The 20,289-nt window shown below is 43.4% G+C and overlaps 1 protein-coding gene across 1 annotated transcript in view; it reads left to right on the forward strand.

Annotated features, from left to right (window-relative positions):
• Window positions 1–11,705: 11,705 nt before the first annotated feature.
• The window catches only part of ENH_00013210 (hypothetical protein, conserved), a gene marked incomplete at both ends in the record, with an annotated part of 20,510 nt that continues 11,926 nt past the window's right edge, over window positions 11,706–20,289 (forward strand). Inside the window, 15 exons of the mRNA XM_013579033.1 lie at window positions 11,706–11,892; window positions 12,250–12,345; window positions 12,588–12,701; window positions 13,063–13,123; window positions 13,429–13,516; window positions 14,057–14,168; window positions 14,407–14,477; window positions 14,877–14,984; window positions 15,373–15,448; window positions 16,076–16,126; window positions 16,736–17,073; window positions 17,203–17,315; window positions 17,378–17,460; window positions 17,705–17,765; window positions 18,167–18,235. Of these exons, the coding sequence (XP_013434487.1) occupies window positions 11,706–11,892; window positions 12,250–12,345; window positions 12,588–12,701; window positions 13,063–13,123; window positions 13,429–13,516; window positions 14,057–14,168; window positions 14,407–14,477; window positions 14,877–14,984; window positions 15,373–15,448; window positions 16,076–16,126; window positions 16,736–17,073; window positions 17,203–17,315; window positions 17,378–17,460; window positions 17,705–17,765; window positions 18,167–18,235 (1,628 nt within the window). The remainder of the gene's footprint in view (window positions 11,893–12,249; window positions 12,346–12,587; window positions 12,702–13,062; window positions 13,124–13,428; window positions 13,517–14,056; window positions 14,169–14,406; window positions 14,478–14,876; window positions 14,985–15,372; window positions 15,449–16,075; window positions 16,127–16,735; window positions 17,074–17,202; window positions 17,316–17,377; window positions 17,461–17,704; window positions 17,766–18,166; window positions 18,236–20,289) is intronic.

A 20,289-nucleotide genomic window follows, 5' to 3' on the forward strand; every position in this document is an offset into this window, starting at 1 on the left:
GTCGAAATTTCATAATAAATCTTGGGCCCATGGCTTGGTTGAGATAGCCATTTGGTATTTTCTTGCGAAATCCCGCACCTATCTTATATCCACGAGAACTTTGCACGGCACGACAAAAAGGAACATTGCAAAATGTTTCTTTTTGTCGGGCCGTGCAAAGTTAGGATTCATGAACTTATTGTCATGTGGAAGCCTGACCCAGTGAAACTTCTTCCACTTTATCACTGGCCTGAAATGCATGCCGGACAGGCAGACGTGTCTCACTGGTCTAAAATGCATTTGGGACACACTGAAATGCATTTGGGACACAAATACACCCGAGAGCTGTGGTCAGTCCATAGCCGGGGAAATAATGCAGCGCTTTCAAAGCGTTTTCGAGTGCAAGCAAGCTATGGCTGCGTTGAATTTCGTGGCCTAGGTACCAACGCAGTTGCTGTTCTCTACACAACACACCTAATTTGCTTTCCTGCTCTTGCTGGTTACACTTTTCTGTTTTCTAGTTAGAGTGCGATTCTTCATCTTAAGCCTAGTAAGCTTCTTTATTTCCTGACGTCTGCAGCCCCTGGTTTCATTTATTCTACCATGTCTAGCAGTGTACCGCGCTTGTTTCTTCGAAAGCTTAGCCTCATTTCAGTTATTCTAGTATGTGGTGCAGTTGTATATCTCAAGAACTAAATTGTCTCAACACGTATTACCGAAAAAGAGCCCTTTTTTTGATGCATTTTGCACAAATTCTTCACAAGATCCGCAGCAGGAGCAGCGGCCCACCAGTGCTGCTGCTTACACTTCAGCAGAAGTTCCATGTTTTGCATATTAGCTTTCAAATTCGAGAAAATTTCAGAAATGGGGAACTTCCTTCGCCAAGTCGAAAGTCCTGTGTCAATATTAGTGCATTTACCCAAGTCGAAAGTCCTGTGTTAATATTAGTGCATTTACCCAAGTCGAAAGTCCTGTGTTAATATTAGTGCATTTACCCTTGAAAGATTTCAACAAACGAGACAATTCACCTTTAGAAAACTAGTCGAGAAACCCTGTAAAGTTGTACAAATTCTGTAGACCGTTTACTGAACGTTTCTTGGTTTCGGCTCCCGGTGGCAGCGCCCCTTGTCTTTTCACGCAATTGTGAGGAATATTTCGAATAAAAACGACAAAGACTATTTGATATGCTAATAATAAATGTTTACTTCTCAAATGATTTGAGGAAAAGAATGGAAAACCGGAATTAGATTAGACTGAAATGCCGTGGCTCGCATGGCGCGCAGCCGTGAAGTTTCTGCTGAGTAAATGTGCATTTGTGGTCTACTAACTATCATTTATGCAGATTTTATTTATATATCATTTAGAAAACCAGAAAATGCGTGTGAAATATCATTTAGAAAACCAGAAAATGCGTGTGAAAATGTGTGTGTTCATGATTTCGTTGCTTTTCTGTTCATCTCCCAGCAACCGCCACCGTATCCACTCAGCTCGAGGGATTTGTGGGTTTTGAAACATCTTGATTGCTTCTCTCCCTGTTATATTATTCTAATTGGGAATTCCCCAAAATCTCTGACTGTACTTTCAAACTATTTCTGAAAGGTGGGGCCCCTGGAGCTCAAGAGGTAAGCATATCACAGCTCATGAGCTGAGCGCTCCTGGGCTCGTCCATGTCTTGTATTATGGCTACATATTGGGCCTCACCTGTCGCTATTCACTAAATACACCATTAAAAACTGGAAATTTTGAAGAATATTGTTGCACTTAACAATGTCAAGAAATGTGTCTGCCGATCTACGGTGGTTATTCACTGCGTGACTGCATGATGGTGGGGCCCGGTGCAGTTTCAATGCTGGGACTGAATGCGGAAGTAACTCGGTGTTGTTGCGTAACCTCCAGTTTCTTTCTTGCTTTCTATTTATAGTTATTTTACAAATTTACTTTCACTGAATTGTACAACGCAGAAGGCCACTCCTGGGCTGCGCTGGGGGGTAAGGAGCTAGTTACCAGGAGCGGGCTGGGCACTTCACTTGGCAATGAGCTTTGAAAAACTGAACAAGAGAGAAAGCACTTGAAAAACACCAAAAGCCACATAGACGCGGCCGAACTTCACCGATTAGGCAGTAGTTGAAGCGGCAAAGGAAGCTGCAGCAGTTTTGCAGCATGCGTCGGCGTCAAATGGCCTTCGTGCAGAAAAAGCCTCGTAACAAAATTTCTTTCCACAAAAAATGGTTCGCTACAGTTAAAAAACTTGGAATGATGTTTCCGAACGAAAATTTATTGGCTGCTTTCGGTGTCTAGGATGTCCTAAAGGACTCTATGGCTGCGTTCTACACTAAACCACAAAAGTGGTCTTAAGTGGTGACGCGAACGAGAAAGCCTCCCCTTAAAATGAGGAAAAAGTTCAGTTCCATTTGTGCATTGGACCTTCCGGCCTCATGCAGATGCTTGACCCTAGACAAGCATTCAGTGCGGATTCAGAGGCTGAGAAAGGAGCTCGGATAGTTGCGGATAATCAATAACTCAGTTGATTCAAGCATGAAGTTTAAAGCCCAATTTCGATGGCCGTATTGAAGCCAAACCCGGTGTATCCAAGGCTCCCAAGCTAATAGAGCCGTGGGCCCTTACTGTGAAAAATGCGAGGGCCATGAAGCCACCAAAAACAGAAATTAAGCAGAACAAAAATGCTTACAGAGCTAAAGAGGGCACTAAACAACAGAGCTGCACGCAGCGATGTTGCAATGGGCCCTATGCGATGAAACAGTAGGATAACTGGACACGCAGCCAGAGTTGCCCTCTTGCAGTGGATGTTTATTGTTTCCTTCAAAAGTGGATTGCAGAAAATTCAAAAGCTTGGGGCTTTTAAAGGTACTTTTCAACGGTAAAGGTACTTTTCAACGGAAAATTATGGAAAATTCAAAGAGTTGTCACTCGCTGTGCATGCAAGAATTGCAGTGTAGCCTTCTTCTCCAAAAAAATAAAATAAATAAACAAGAATGAAACAAAAACAACCAATTTTGAGATAAATCAAATTAGCACTAATGCTCAAACTTCTGTTGCAGCTGTGTGCATGCAATATTGCAGCAACACAGAATAGCAAGTTTTGGAAATTTTCAACTCGCCGAAAACGGAAATTTTTGAGAGATTAAACGCTTTTAAAACTGTTTAATTGAGTTTTTTAAGACTTTAATCAAATTTTCGAGACTTTTCATGCTCAAATCTAATTCTTCGATCGAAATTTACAAGTATTTTCGTAAAATCAATCTATTATGCAAGCGTACTTTCACACGTAAAAAGCCTGATACGCTGTTCAAAAGATCGAACATATGCATGCGCTTTCAACCACTAAGAACGGACGCTTGTGCAGTTGTTCGAGCACTGTAGATCGCCTACAGGACTGAAAGGAGACCAGCTTTAGCATGAGGGCAAAAACGTGAAGTTATGCGCATAGAATATGACCCACTTTTCAGTGCCGCATAATTCAATATCGCACAATTCACAGTTACGTCTGCCACACATTTGGTCCTGTGCACCATCAAGAAGCCAGCAAGTCTGCCCGCAAACTCTGTCGAGCCTATTATCTAAACATACCTTCCAGTAGAAAGAGCCTTCGTGGGCAACACACACAAAAGGTTTTATCGCCAGTAACGCTGATTACTGGCCATGAAATCAGGAAAACAAAGTCCACCAAAAAATGACTGCCAATCAATGATTGCATGCCTAGGAGTATACTGAGATAATCAGGCTTTACAAATCGGTAAACTGCCAGTTAAGTGGCAGTTCGCCATGTTTTCCAAGATTTCAATGTACTGCAAAAATGTCTAAGCTCATTTGTCTGCAGGGCAGTGCATTTGCTAGAAACATTACTCGTCAGCCAGACACACAAACTCGATCACCCCAACGCTTTAGAATGTACCAAGATTACATACAGGGCTATGGGCGCACTTCCTGTGCTGAGCTTTACACTTAATGCTAAATAAATAAGTAAAACATTGTGTCGTCGTATGCGCGTACCTTCATACGAAATAGATTAGCACTCTTATGCGGGCACACAGCTTTTACGAGCCTACAGCGAAGTAGTAAACCACCACAGAACGGCCAAACCGCACGACGAAACTCATCGTGAACATTGTTTCCTTTCCTTCCTCCCAGTGGCAACTGCACACAATAAGTACGCCATCAAAGCCGCTCTCTTGCATTTCACTCGGACAGCAATCATTCATCTGCACTAGAGTTGCTTCACGCGTTGGCGTTGCTTTTCACAGGTGTGACCAACTGACAGAATTGCAGACTGATAAGCTTCAATGCTCAAGCAGCTTTTGCAGTGAACTGCTGACACGGTCGCTAGCAAATAATGCAAGGGCAAGCCTTGGCATGCCCTGAAACCCTTTCTAGCGCCCTATACAATGCGTGTGGAAACGCTACTGTGTCCTAAAGCATTATCCACAAAGTTAGGTGCGATTGATGCGCTATTAGCCCTTGCAAAAGTGCCCGCCCAATGTGTCGGCCTGGCTCTCAATCTTGTCCCTCTTCAAAATATATATTTCCTCGAATCTGTCAGGCCTTTGTCGCGGCTTAGCCATTTTCATCAGGTTTCAGCCGCATATCCATCCAATTTGTTTACTGCGTTGTTGCCAGCACAGTGCGACGCAACGCCCGTGTGAATACGCAGACGTTCCCTTTGAGATTCCGGGACAAAGCACCACACTTAATTGACGTGCGCAACACTAGTAAACAAGAAAGCACTTCCTGTACCACGCTTGTGGACGAACCTAGAAAGCGTTTCCATGCTTCCTTCGATGCGCAGCAGCAGACCTGCGTGCAGCGAGCTGCTGCAAGTACAAAGGCACCGGGCTCGGCAGTAATTCACCGCTCACCGGAAGCGCGCTCAAGAAACGAACGGGCCATGTTGGTCGGCCGTCTAACAGTCTTGTGAAAACTGTCTTCCAAAAAGTTTGCTCGTCCACAAGGCGTTACACACCTGACTTGTGAAGACCGTATAGTGTAGTTTGTGCACTAGTGCGCCTTCTCTGATTATGTGGCCTTATGAATGCTGCTGCATATCTGAATGTCCATGATCGCCGTCTTCGTGTAGTTGTGCAGCAGAGGAAATGCAATTGTGGTGATCAAAGTTTTCAGGAAGGAGCCAGACAAAGGTGACACAGAAGTAACTGTGTGAAGCAATGCATTTTCGTACTTTCGTCTATTGCGAATCGGCATTTAGTTTGTCAAGTTAAGCTTAGGACGGTGCGTTTTAGTTGCCGTTCCCTTCTAATTTGTCGACGCACTACCTAAATTACCGCGGAATACAAGAAAGGCAGGTTTTCCGGTCAAAATATGGAGACGAATCTTCTTTAGTTGCGTGTGCAGGGGGCGATATTCAGTTTTGCTCGATTTGCCCTGTGTGTGAAAGCTGCTGGGGATGTGTACAGCATGGTCATGGTGAAACAGGGAGCCTGTGCTGCTGTTTGGTCTTCGTTTGCGCCGCGTACTCATTTGTCTAGCAGAGCGAGTAGCAAGGACAACAACGGGGCAAAAAGAATTTACGGAAACGATTGCCACGTGTAGCGTCTAACGGCATGTACTACAGCCACTTGTTGGCAGCAGCTAATGTAGAACTTGTCAAATCACTGGCACAATTGACAGCTGACAAAATAAGTCATGGAAACGTCTTTCGCCAAACCCTACTGCTAGCAGGAGGACAGAGGTTGCTCGTGCTTGTTACTAGATGGGCCAAGCATCACGACAAGGCGGTCTACACTTGTACAGGGTCGAAAAGTCCCAGCATAACTCTGTATACTAAACATCTAGCATAGAAAGAAAGTAGTTTAAAGTGTTGCGCCAAGGGAAATACGTGACAATGTGCGGCACATTTGCTTTGTATATTTTCATTTTGGGATGAAATTCCCAAACATCTATCTCTGGCGAAAAAGATGCCACAGAGTTCGTCAACTGAAGATGCAGTTTCGAATGACCAACAATCTGAGACGCGTAGGGATGAAAGTTGCAGTGTCTTGCTTGGCTTTGCGGCAAATATTCCTTCTAGATAAAAGAAGCACTATTTAGAACCTCCAGATCGGGCGAGTGCCAAACGGCTGGAGATGCCAAATACAATACTGCACTCTGGCGCTTATTAAGGCCCACAAGCATGTCTTGCGATATACAAAAACACATTTTTGCATAAGACATTCCTGAACTATCTAAGGAAGCATTCAAGGCAGGGAGTGTGTTTTTACGCAAAACAGAAACAAACTCGCACCACTGTGTTCAAATTGAGTGTTCCTGCTGAACGTTTTGGAGAGCTCTTTATCGGCAACACCTCCACGTCTATGTGTTTACAGTAAGTGACACACTTCCTGTTTAGCAATTCATGCTGCCTGCTGCACCGCCGATACTACAGGATTCAATGTCTAAGCCAAAAGCGCATTGCATTTTGGACACAGAAAATGGTTTCCTTGGCTTTAACGATTCCTAATAAGAATACTTTTGAAGAATGGCTTCAGCTGGCGCACCATGCGTGCGAATTCTACCACTGGCGACTCAAAATCATTGGTTAGCCACTGTGCCGCTCCGTATTCCACGAACTACACTCCAGAGAACTGCAAGCAGCATTTCAGAGCAGTCCCATTGACATGGGAACCATGGCGAGCCTTCAAGACACTTTTCACTTTGCACGGATCCCTCATGCAACAAATCTCTATTTGCAGTAATGCTGCTTCACGCTTGTGCATTGCTCTGCATGGGCGCGAACAATTGATAGAATTGTAACCTGATACGCTTTGATGCTTTTTCAGTTTGCGCACCAAAACCTTCACACTATTTTCAGCAAGACAATCTTGCCTGCATGCAGTGCAGCGGCAAGTCATGGCGTGGCTTAGTCACCCTTTACGCAGCAATATGTGGTTGATGCGTTCGTGGTCTATGCCAAAAGTGACAAACTGAGGTGGTGATCTGACTATCATCTTAATGGTCTTATAAGTGGACATTTCCCTGCATGCCTTGGTTTTTTGTTGCTTCTCAGCCTGCTATTCCAGTCTGATACACCTTTTTGCATGTTGCATACTGCGTACGCGAATATGTGCCAGCAGCAGGATTGTGCACCTTTACGGGTTTTGCTCAAAACAACTACAGTTCCGAAATGCCGGGAAAAAACAACGCTCCGCACGGCCTGTATGGTGTTAAGATATATGTTGCTCGATTGATGCTTTTGCTGGGGAGATAGAGCCTTAGCAAGGCAATTTGAAATTGGAATTCTACCAGCAAAAGAAAACATAATAGGGCTACACTCCTCCAAAATCTTAGCCAGTATATAGTAGGTACTTGCAAACAGTTAAGTGCAGCTTGTACATATCGCAGTATACTGAGAGCAAAAGTTAATATCCCAAAACGCTGACTGTACAATGCGTATATTGTTTGTAATCCTAGTCACCAAAGTGAATGTAAGATATGAAGTTCTTTTTAAAAGTTTCCAAGCAAATTGCATGCAACAAGCAAGAGCTTTGATCAAACTGGCATATCTTTTCATGGCTGGCAGCTCGTATTTATGGCACCTACTGCCTAAAGCATGTCGTAAAATACATTCGCTTGGTTGCATAACAATGGAACAACTCGGCACCTATTCATGTGAGTTGTTTCTGGAAAACCCGAGCCCGCAGCGCACCAGCCACAGTATTCAGAAAGCTGAGCAACTGATACAAGATAAGCTGCCATCGCTGATCGTCATACATTCCTTGCTGTCCCACATGCTTACTCCACAGGCGTAATTTCAAATGCAAAGATTGCAAGTAAACGCTAGGACAGTGCGCAGCATCATTGGCTCTGGAAAATTTTTGTCCACCCGTACATGGGCGTAACACACCTGCAGTGATCGGTGCCTGGAAGGAGTAACCATTTTGTTCCAATCTGTTCAGCACAGGCCTGCACGCTGTGGCAATGACAAGCTGTGGCGGATTCAGCACTATGTAGCGAAAAGCGAACAAAAAATATCTTTACAAGTTTAAGCATGGACAAAGTAAGTTCCTCTGGCGCCCTCAGCTCACTACCATGGTCTTCGGGGTCGAGCATCTGTACGCAAATACTGTTTGGAGATGTTGGAAAGAATGGGGTGCACTGGAGATGCTGGTTTGCATAAACTGCTGCACTTTCGCGGGCTTTTAAGTTGTGCCTACGCATTATACTTGGGAAATTGCAATCCCGTAGAAGCCAAGCCTCAGAATATGCAGCAGAATAGTGTACGGGGGACGGGATTTTGTGCATATTTTTAATGTGAAGTGACTACATTCGACAATAGTATAGAAGTTAGGCAAGAAATAATGCACTAATTACAAGCGGCAAGCCAGCAGATATCATCAGTGAGAAAGCTATCACTTGTGCAAACAGCGTGCGCGCTGCATGTTCTTTTCTCTCAGGTTCTTCCGAGGGCAAATGTCTAGTTCTTACGTTCTCAAAGTTTATTGAGATTGAACAGTGTTAAGTTTCAAGTGCAGAACCGAGGAAGAAGCTTTCAAATGCGCTGCGATAACTGCCACGCTTCCAGTTTGCTACATCTCGTTAGAGGGCATTCACCTGATGAAGTGCGCCACGTGTGTTGGCGTTGTGGGAAGATTCCGTTTTTGGTACTTTTGTGCAAAAATATAAAGTCTGCAATTGTCGCCTCATATTCCTCAGACTGTGAGGCTTTTGTCATTCTTGGAAAGAAAGACTTTTCTTCAGAAAGCGCTCCCTCTTGCTGCACTTTCAAGTCCTTAGCAAGCAGCAGCCTGCAGCAGATATAGTCACAAAGTATTGTACAAAGGTAGCGAAGTTGAACTGTTGAAAATATGTTTTATTTTCCAAAACCAGCTCATGAGAAAGCTCCAAGGGTAGTTGTCTTCAAGCAAATTTCAAGTCTACTAGGCTGAAGAGTTAGCCTTTTGAGGCCACGGAGTTTTCCTTTGTTTCTTTGAATAGGATGAAACAAACTTGCTGCTTTCTAGAGCATTATTTTATTTTTGAGGGCTTTGCTGCAGGCCCCACAATTTAGAGTGGCAAGCAGCTGCCAAATGCAAAGAGGGGTATTTTTTGTACATGAATAAGTGGCAAAATGCATCAGAAACTCCGTAATGCTTATTTTGTTTTCAAGACAGTAAAAATGTATTCGGCTTTTTATTTTTGCATCAGAAACTCCGTAATGCTTATTTTGTTTTCAAGACAGTAAAAATGTATTCGGCTTTTTATTTTTGCATAAGAAACTCCGTAATGCTTATTTTGTTTTCAAGACAGTAAAAATGTATTCGACTTTTTATTTTTGCCGGCAAAGTGTTTGTACATAAAATGCATTTAGTCCGCGCAAATCAACGCAGCCACCAGACTTAAATCAAATTGTTGTCATGTAGACTTAGTTAGGCTCATTTTGCGAGAAATGAGGTTATCTTCAATATCGGGATATTAAGTACAATTTGCAAAAGAATAAATTTCCTTTCAGGGAAATTGAGTGCAATTTGCAAAAAGATTAAATATCCTTTTAGTCTTAGGGATTAAACGCACTTATCCGAAAAGATAAATGTATCTTCAGTCCCAGGAAATAGAAGAAAATTTCTTCAACAAGAAGTTAATGAGACACATTTTGCTTAACTAGAAATTAGTAAAACATATTTTGTTCAAATAAAAATCCTTTTTGGCTCTAAAGGCTGCTACTGTTTATTTCTTTTTGGAGAAAAGAAAATATACTTTCGCGCCATCTTTTTCAAGATTGTTGAAAAAAGAAATATTAAATATATCCAATTTGTTCAAAAGGGTTTTATATGAGGAGAAGTATTTAATATATCTAGTTTGCTCGAACAGGTTTCATGAATTTACTTTTGTGAACTTTATTCAAAAAACCATTTCTGCTAAACGCATGCATGCAACCAACTTGGGACTTTCCAAGACGCTCTTTGACCCATCAGGAAATTCACTTTTCCAGATTTAGAACTTTAATGTATTTGTTTATTTTTGAAAAACAAGACCAGATGTACTTTTTCTTTGGAGTGCTTTTTTCTTTTTGCAAAAGAAGAAACAATACAAGCACTGTTTTGAACTAATATTAAATTGAAATGAAATTATTTTTGAATATTTGAAATTCAAAACAATGCTTTGTTGCAGTGGCGTTTTAATTCAAAAGGAAACACCGCTGTGTCTTTTGCTGCTGCAGCAGCTTGCAGGTTTCTGCTGCTGCAGCGCAGCAGCTTGCAGGTTTCTGCTGCTGCAGCGCAGCAGCTTGCAGGTTTCTGCTGCTGCAGCGCAGCAGCAAAAGGCGCAGCAGCTTGCAGGCTTCTGCTGCTGCAGCGCAGCAGCAAAAGGCGCAGCAGCTTGCAGGTTTCTACTGCTGCAGCACAGCAGCAAAAAGGTGCAGCAGCTTGCAGGTTTCTGCTGCTGCAGCGCAGCAGCAAAAAGACGCAGCAGCTTGCAGGTTTCTGCTGCTGCAGCGCAGCAGCAGGAACTGCGAATTTCAGAAAGACTTGTTTAGCAATTTGAATGGTTTGCTGCTGTTTTTCTTTTTTGCATTTTTCTTGTTTTGTTCTTTTGATTTAATTTCAAAATTTTAATTGTAGAAGATTAAATGAAATTAAACTTTTAAATGACAAAGAAACAGCAAACTGGGGCCCCACACGACGCTCGCAGATACTACAATTTGGTGTTTCCTTTTGAATCAAAAGCAACTGCAACAAAATATTCCTTTTAATTTCAAAAATTCAAAAAATAATATTTTTTCAAATCAAATTATTCATGAAATTGAATCAAACGCAGCCGCAAGCGCGAGGCAGCAGCAGCAGCAGCAGCAGAGACCGAGAAGGTCTTGCTGCTGAGGTGGCAGCTGCTGCAGCTGCTGCAGCTGCTGCAGCGCATGCATTTGAGGAGAAGACGCGTTTAATTGTTGAAATAATATATTTGATTTGTTTTAATAAAGTTTTTAGAGGCAGTGGACGCGAGAAAAAGGCAAAACGACGGCGTGGGGCCCCAGTTCTGCTGCTGCTGCTGCTGCTGCTGCTGCATGCAGCGACGAGCAGCAGCAGCCGCCGCTGGTGCTCGCTGCAGCTGCATGCATGCGTTTTCTGACTTTCTTTGGAAATGCAACTTAGTGGAATTTGGGAATTTCAGGGATTCTGCAAACTCGACTCATCATTGCTGTCACCGCAGCCTCCAGCTGCTGCTGCCGCTGCTGCTGCTGCTGCTGCTGCTGCTGCTCTGCGGCGTTGGGGCTGGGGGCCCCCACGCTTGGCGGTCTTGTCTGTTTCCAACTAAAGTCGAAGTATATTAATTAAAGAACTTCGAGCTTCTTTGCTTGTCTTTTCAATTGAAGGCAGCAGCAGCAGCAGCTGCAGCAACAGCAGCCCGTTTCGCTGCTGCTGCGCAGGCTCATGGGGTGTATGTACAGCCCGTGTCTTCCACTGCTCTCCTCTCCTTCAAGAGTCCTTTAATTAAATAAAAAGCAAAAGGGCAATTTGGAGCTGCAGCACACCATGCGCTCCCTGGGGGGCGTGCGGCGCGTGCTGCTGCAGCAGCAGCAGCAGCCGCAGCAGCAGCCGCTGCAGCAGCCGCTGCAGCAGCAGCAGCAGCAACGGGCTCGCGGGGCCGCCGCAGCGCTGCGGCCGCTCTCCCGCTGCTGCTGCGCCGCATGCAGCAGCTTCGGGCCCCCCCTTTTGCTGCTGTCTTTCAGTTTGCTGCTGCTTGCATGCATTGTGTGTCCCCTGGGGTGTGTGGGTTTCCCCATGGATGCAGCCCGCAACGCGGAGCTGCAGCAGCAGCGGCAGCAGGAGCAGCAGCAGCAGCAGCAGCAGCAGCGCGAAGAAGCCGCGCTCGCCCTGCTTTCTCTCCACGAAAAATATAGTCCTCCTAATTGCAAATATCATCCTTTGCCTTCTTCTTTGGATTCTTTTGGCCTTTTGAACAACAACGGTGGGCTCTTGGGGTGTATGTACAGCTGAACGGCCGGTGTCAGTTTTTTTTCTTTCCATTTTCTCCAGCTTTTGCTGCTGCTGAGGCTTTCTTTTGTGTTCTTTTGTTGTTACTTTTCATTTCCTCTTCTTAGAATTACTTTATTTAATCATTTGATTGGTTTTTCGTCATTCTCGCATTTTGCGGCCAAGTGCTGGGGTGTACGTACACCTCAGGGTGCATGCACAGCTGGCCGTTTTTTCTGCTTTTTTTCCGCGTTGCTGTTCCGTTTAATTTCTTTTTATTTTTAATTTGAAATTATTTTTTAATTTATTTTAATTTATTTTAATTTATTTTAATTTGTTTTTGGTTTTAAAGGAGAACTTACGGTGTCCGATGTCTTCGGCCTCCCGGGCACTTCCGAGAGAGAAGAGTTCCTCATTTCCTTCACCATTCCCGCTGCAGCCCAAGACGGTAAAAACAAATTAAAAGTTATTTTAAATAAAAAGTTATGAATTATAAAAATGAAAAATATAAATAAATAGAAGAGCTTCAAAAGAACACACTTGAACTCCGAAAAATATTCTTGAACTTGAGCGAAATAAGCAACTAAACTGTTTGTTATTTAGCCTTTCGATTTAATTAATTAGTTTTTTGATTTAATTCATTTATTTCAAATTTAATTTATTTATTTTTCCATTTTGCAACTTCTTCAGGCCACTCCGTCTTGTCGCTGAGCGCCGATTTACACCGCGACAGTTTCGTCGAGTTTAAGTACCTTGAGGTGTACAGACACCCCAAACAAGACCCGCCAATGGTCCCCTTCAAACGTGAGTTTCCAGGCCCCACAAATTACCCATTTGCACTTCGATATATGCATGCATGCATGCATGCATGCATGCATGCATGCATGCATGTATCGAAATATCCATTTGCACTGCATGCATACGCATGCATGCATGCATGCATGCATGCATGCATATGTCGAAATGTCCATTTGCGCCGCATGCATGCATGCGTGCATGCACGCATGCATGCATGCATGCCTGAATTTTTGTTTATGACATTTGGGACTGCATGCATGCATGCATACATGCATGCATGCACACTGCATGCATGCATGCATACATACTGCATGCATGCATGCATGCATACATGCATGCATACATGCATGCATGCATGCGTTTGCAGATGCCCTCGAAACCCCCGCAGCAGCAGAAAAGCACCGGAGAGAAGCAGTTCAAAGTGCCAGGTGAGATTATTTTTGAAATTTAATTTTCGGGATTTGTTTTTAATTTTAGTTTTATTTAATTGCCTTTTGCATTTGGGGCTAGACATTTTTACAATAAAAGGGTTTAGGGTTTAGGGTTTAGGGTTTAGAGTTTAGGGTTTGGGTTTTACATGGGCCCCCTCGCCGTTCGTTGACTTGCATGGCTTTAATAGTCTGAGGCACGTGAACCCCAGGGTTTAGGGTTTAGGGTTGAGGGCTAAGGGTCCAGGGCTTAGGGTTTAGGGTTTAGGGTTTAGGGTTTAGGGTTTAGGGTTTGTTGCCTGCAGCATAATGGAGGGCGCTGGGGGCTCCAAAACGCGGGCAGTGCTCAGCGCCCCCCTGACAGACGCTGAGAGAAACTTCGTTTACTACATTGTGCGTAACAACACACTGGCTAGCTAGCTAGCTAGCTAGCTGGCTAGCTAGCTGGCTAGCTGGCTAGCTAGCTGGCTAGCTGGCTAGCTAGCTGGCTAGCTAGCTGGCTAGCTGGCTGGCTAGCTGGCTAGCTGGCTAGCTAGCTGGCTAGCTGGCTAGCTAGCTAGCTAGGTAGCTAGCTAGGTGGATGGCTAGCTAGCAAGGTCGATGGCTAGCGAGCTAGCTAGGCAGATGGCTAGCTAGCTAGGCAGGGAGCTAGCTAGCTAGCTAGCTAGGTAGATGGCTACCTAGCTAGCTCGCTAAGTAGCTAGCTAGCTAGCTAGGCAACTAGCTAGCTAGCTAGGTGGCTAGCTATGCGGCTAGCTGCTTAGCTATGTAGCTAGCTAGCTAAGCAGCTAGCCACGCAGCTAGCTAGGAATCACCTCTATGCAGTGAAGAACCCCACGCTCAAGAACCACAAGAGCTGCCGGCGCGCAGAACTCAGGGTTTAGGGTTTAGGGTTTAGGGTTTAGGGTTTAGGGTTTAGGGTTTTGTGCGCAGGTAATTGCTGTGGCCCCTGCTGCTGGGCGCCCCACTCTAAACCCTGAAGAGGGTTCGGCGGTGCTGCTGCCTTGCCACCCGCTGCGCCTCGACTTTGCCCTAGTGCCCTACGGTGACAAACCCTAAACCCTAAACCCTAAGCCCTAAACCCTAAACCCTAATCGCAAGACCCTAAACACTAGGCAGGCTGCAGGGAGCTGCGGTTCCGCAGCTCGTTGAAGCCTGGGCTGCTGCGGCCTCAGTCGCTAGCTTTCTTGGAGGGTTTGTGGTTTAGGGTTTGTGGTTTAGGGTTTGTGGTTTAGGGTTTAGGGTTTAGGGTTCAGGGTTTAGGGTTTGGGGTTTGTTTGTAGCTCGCATGCACTTGCACATGCCCTCATCGTGCCCCTCTGTTTCATTCCTCCCCAAAGCCCCTCCCGAAATTGTGCGTCTTAAGGGTTTAGGGTTTAGGGTTTAGGGTTTTAGACTCCAACTGCTGCCGCTGCTGCTGCTGCTTTTGCTGCTGCTGCTGCAGCTGCTGTCCCTGCAGTTGCTGTTCCTGTTCGTGCTGCAGCTGCAGCTGGTGCTGCCGCTGCATTTGTTGCCTCTTCAACTGCTGCTGCTGCTGCTGCATTTGCTGCTGCATTTGCTGCTGCTGCTGCTGCTCCAGCTGCTGCTCCAGCTGCTGCTGGTAGAACTGCTGCGGCTTCCGCTAGCTGCTGCTGCTGCTGCAGCTGCTCGCCGTCGCGTGCTTCTCCTGCAGCCGGCTGCTCCCTCTGCTGCAGCTGCGTGCTGCTGCTGCACCTGCTTGCTGCTGCTGCTGCTGCTGCTGCTGCTGCTGCAGACCCTAGACGACTCTGGCATCAGCTTTGTGAGTGACTTTGAAAACCCTTTTGTGCTGAACTTCGCGGGGGAAGAAAGCTGGAAACCTTTCACGCGCTCTGTCTTCCAAGTAAACCCTAAACCCTAAACCCTAGGCCCCAAACCCTAAACCCTCATCCCTAAACCCTAGTCCCTAAACCCTAAACCCTAAACCCTAACTGGGGGTCTGTGAAATGGACTTTACGGGGGCATCTGCAAAATACGCGAGCTTAAAGCAGCCGCAAGGCCTATATAAACCCTAAACCCTAAGCCCTAAACCCTAAACCCTAAACCCTCAATTCTGGGCTTTAAATGCTTCCCTCGCTTTCCTCTCTTATGTCTCCTTTTTGCCTCTTTCCAGAACTAAATTAAATAACATAAAATCAAATGAATTTAAATTAAATTAAATTAAATTAAATTAAATTAAATTAAATCAAATTGAATTAAATTAAATTAAATTAAATTTTGTTTTTTTTCAGACGGCCATTCGGGTGCCTTCTCGGCTGCACCGTTTTGTGCGGATTTTCATGCGGGTTTTCTTTCGCTTTATTTCGGGTGAGTTTTTAATTTTTGAATTCAAAATTTGAATTAAATTTTCGATTTTATTTCAAAATTTGCATTAAATATTTAATTTTAATCCATTGTTTGATTTGAATCTTCAATTTTAATCCATTTATTCATTTAAATCTCCAAATTTCGATTCAATTTCGTCGAAATTCATTTTATTTCGTCAAGGTCTCCATTATTTAAATTGAGTGAATAAGTTTAATCAACTTGCTGATTAAATGATTAAGTTTAATCAATTAGTCGATTAAATAATTTATTTGAATGAATTAACTGAATTAAATGGTTAATCTGAATGAATTCATTGAATTAAATGGTTAATTTGAGTGAATTAATTGAATTAAATGATTGAAATTGAATTAAATTGAATTAAATGATTGATTTGAATGAATTAATTGAATTAAATGGTTGATTTGAATGAATTAACTGAATTAAATGGCTAATTTGAATGAATTAATTGAATTAAATGGTTAATTTGAATGAATTAATTGAATTAAATGGTTAATTTGAATCAACTAATTGAATTAAATGGTTAATTTGAATCAACTAACTGAATTAAATGGCTGAAATTGAGTTAAATTGGATTAAAATGAATTTAATTTTGTTTTTTTTCCAAAGGACCTTTTCAGCTCGTTTTGGAACTCTTCGAAGAAGAAAGTCCTCCAGATGGTTCGGCGAGTGCCCCTGCATGCGCTTTGGGTAAATTCGAAACTTTTGGGAATTTCTTTTTCCAAACTTTTAATTATTTTCCATTTTTCCAACACTTTTGGACTTTTATTTCAATTAATTGCCAATTAAAACAAACGCGAAACAAAAGTCTGCAAATTTATCCAAAAAGCAGCAGCTCATCGTGCCAAAAACCGCCGCCGCTGCTGCTGCTGCTGCTGCTGTTGCTGCTGCTGCTGCTGCTGTTGCTGCTGCTGCTGCTGCTGCTGCTGCTGCAGGCTGTCTTGGGGGCACTCCGACTTACAACGGCCAGCTGTTTGACCATGCAATGCCGACTGGTACTTTTTTAGTTTTTATTTTAATTTTTATTTTGTTTATTTTAATCTTATTTTTATTTATTTTTATTCTTATTTTATTTGCTTTTATCATTATTACTATTATCTATCTTTTGTCTTTCGTTTTTTTTGCTTTTCGTTCTTTTATTTCTTTCAATTCGAGTTAGTTCCTTTAATTTATTCAATTCATTTATATAATTTTAATTTATTTCGTTTTAATTTGTTTTAATTACTTTTAATTAATTAATTATTTCCTTTTTGTCTTTTAATGTCTCAGGCTACATTTACAAACTCTGGCTCTTAGCAGGAGACCCCATGTACTTCGAAGACAAGAACACTCAGTGCATGCAATTCGACTTCGAATATTCCCTAAAAGTCCGCCAAAATTATATGCCATTGTACCCTCTAAGGGGCCCCCAAGGGGCCCCCAAGGGGCCCCTTGGGGGCCCCAAGGAGCCCCCAAGGGGCCCCCAAAGGGGCCCCAAAAAGTCCCCAAAGGGGCCCCCGAAGGGGCCCCCGAGGGCCCCTGGGGGCCCCGTGGGGGCCCCCGGGGGCCCCCGGGGGCCCCCTGGGGGCCCCTTGGGGGCCCCCGTGGCCCTTTCTTTGAGATTTTTTGTGGGATTTTGGGATTTAGAGTTTGGAAGAAAAGGGTTTTAAGAGTGGAAGTAATGGAGTTGAGAAATTGGGGTTTCTGGGGAGTTTTTTGTGGTTTTGTTGCTGCTTTTTTTGCTATTTTTGATGCAGTTTGAGTCTAAAATGACCCCTTTTGAAGTGACCTCCCACTCCTGGATGTGCCCCTTCGCGCGGCTGCCGGGGCTGATTGTGCAGCTCAAGAAAGACGCAGAAGGCGAGCGAGGGTTTAGGGTTTAGGGTTTAGGGTTTAGGGTTTGGGGTTTAGGGTTTAGGGTTTAGGGTTTAGGGAAGGGTTTGGGGATTACGGGATAGGTGTAAGGGTGTCGGGTTTAGGGTCTCGGGTTTGGGGTTTAGGATTTGGAGTTAAGGGTTTGGGGTTTTGGGTTTAGGGTTTAGGGTTTAGGGTTTAGGGTTTAGGGTTTAGGGTTTGCCGCAAACATAGAAGGATACAAAAGGGGAAGGAGATAAAAGCAAAAGGAGACACAGACGAAAGAGACAAAGGCAAAAAGCGACAGAAATAAAAAAGACAAAATAGAAATAAAATAAAAATAAAATAAAATAAAATAAAAATAAAAATAAAAATAAAAAATAAAAACTTTTTGTTTTCCTGCAGATGCAATTATGTCTGATGAACTTGGCGTCGTAAAAATGCACTTCGTGGACCTCAAGGGCTGGTAAGAAGCTGCTGCTGCTGCTGCTGCTGCTGCTGCTGCTGCTGTTGCTGTTGCTGTTGCTGTTGTTGCTGCTGCTACTGCTGCTACTACTGCTGATGCTGCGGCTTTTGCTGCTGTTGCTGCTGCTGTTGCCCTTGCTGTTGTTGTTGCTGTTGCTGCAGTTGCTGCTTCCGTTGCTGCTGCTCTTGCTGCTGCAGTTGCTGCTGCTCTTGCTGCTGCTGTTGCTGCTGCTGTTCCTGCTGGAGATGGGACTTTTGCTGCTGCAGGATTGCTGCTGCCGCTGGACTTTTACTGAAACCTTTCCCATTTATTACTCTATTTATTTATTTATTTATTTATTTATTTATTTATTTATTTATTCGTTTATTTATTTATTTATTTATTTATTTATTTGTTTTCAGGTTTGGATTTCCCCCCGACGAATTGGACTCGATGGTCCACACGACGCGCCTTGTGCTGCAGCAGCCCAGGTGTATAGACACCTCATATTTTTTCCTTTTCTTTTTTTCTTTTTTTTCTTTTTTTCTTTTTTTCTTTTTTTGTCTTTTTTTGTCTCTTTTTGTCTCTTTTTGTCTCCTTTTAAACTCCTTTTATGGCTAATTCTTTTTCTCCATTTAATCTTTTTTTTGATTTCTTTTTGTCTTCTGATTTAATTCTTTTTTGTCTTTTTTGTTTCCTTTTTTGTCTCCTTTTTTGTTTCCTTTTTAATTTTGTTTTATCCCTTTTTAATCTTTTTTTGTTTCTTTTTCTTCCCCCTTTTGTCTCCTTTTAGCTCTTTTTTGTTTCCTTTTGCCTCCAAAATTTTTGTTTAATCATTTTTAAATTTGTTTCTTTTTCTCTTCTGATTTATTTTATTATTTATGATTAATTAACTAATTTATTTATTTATTTATTTACTGCTGCGGTCTCTTTGCTGCAGCACGCTGCGGGTTTTCGCATTAAAAGAAAAGTTGGAAATTAATTTGCAAATAACAACTAAAGAGAATCCTCATAAGAAGATCTGCGCAGCAGCACCCAGCAGCAGCAGCAGCAGCAGCAGCAGCAGCAGCATCACTGCAGTCCACTGTCTCCTTCCTGCAGGCAAGTGCTTTTCCGGTGTCTCCTTTGGCAGCAGCAAAACCACCTGCTGCTGCTGCTGCTGCTAGTGCTGCTGCTGCTGCTGCTGCTGCTGCTGCTAGTGCCGGTGGTGCTGCTGCTGCTGCTGCTAGTGTTGCTGCTAGCGTAGCTGCTAGGCCGTTGCTGCTGTTGCTGCTGCTGCTGTTGCTGCTGCTAGCGTAGCTGCTAGGCCGCTGCTGCTGCTGCTGCTGTTGCTGCTGCTGCTGTTGCTGCTGCTGCTGCTGCTGCTGCTGGTCGAGGCGAGTAGCTGCGACTTTCGGCTCGATTTAAGGCACTGGAGCAACCAAATGGATTTATTTGAATTGATTAAAATAAATAAACAAATTTAAATCAATTAAAATGAATTTAATTATTAATTTGATTCAGGAGAATATAATTTGGCATTTACTGCCAGTTACCCTTTGGGAGGAGTTCCTCCTTGCGACGGCTTCTTCGCTCGGGTGTCTGTACACCCGGACGAGTACCTGCAGCAAGTGGGTTTTTTTCTTTTCATTTTTATTTTTAAATTAATTCATTTAAATCTTTTTTTGCAATTAAATCCAGTTCATTTAATGCGTGCAAATGGGCAGTTTAAGTTGAATAATTAAATCCAAATGTATCTTTGCATGCGTTTGCTGCATGCGTTTGCTGCATGCATTTGCTGCATGCATTTGCTGCATGCATTTGCATGCATGCATTTGCATGCATGCATTTGCATGCATGTATTTGCATGCATGCATTTGCATGCATGCATTTGCATGCATGCATTTGCTGTGTTAATTCTTTTCGTTTTTTAAAATTCAAATTATCTTTTTAAATTGTAAATAGTATTTTTAATTTAATTTAATTGCAAATAAATCTTTTTATTTATTTTATTTTAATTAATTTATTTTTTTTCTTCAGGCTTTGTCTTGCGGAAGAGAGCAGCAAAAGCTGCCGCCGCTGCTGCTGGGGGATTTGGGAGCTTCTTCTTTTCAGGAAGACCCTAAACCCTTCATCGAATTAGGTAGCTAGGGTTTAGGGTTTAGGGTTTAGGGTTTAGGGTTTAGGGTTTAGGGTTTAGGGCTTGGGGTTTGGGGTTTAGGGTTTGTGGGGGATTTGGGAGTTTCTTCTTTTCAGGCAGACCCTAAACACCGAAGCTCTGCAACCCTAATCTCTGAAATAGGGCTTAGGGTTTAGGGTTTAGGGTTTAGGGTTTAGGGTTTAGGGTTTGGGGCGAATTGGCTCATGAGTAAATGTTGCATTTTATTTGTTTTTGTTTTGAATTAAAAGGAGTAATTAAAAAAGAAGAAAAAGAAGCAGAAAACTTCAAAGCTTATCTTTTGGAGGCCCCGGAGCCCCACGCGGAGCCCTCTCTGCACAAGGTCTGCTGCTGCTGCTGCTGCTGCTGCTGCTGCTGCTGTTGCTGCTGCAGTTGCTGCTGCAGTTG

This window comes from Eimeria necatrix, genomic scaffold, assembly GCF_000499385.1.
Source record: "Eimeria necatrix Houghton genomic scaffold, Enh_scaff140, whole genome shotgun sequence".
In the NCBI taxonomy this organism is placed as follows: Eukaryota; Apicomplexa; class Conoidasida; order Eucoccidiorida; family Eimeriidae; genus Eimeria; species Eimeria necatrix.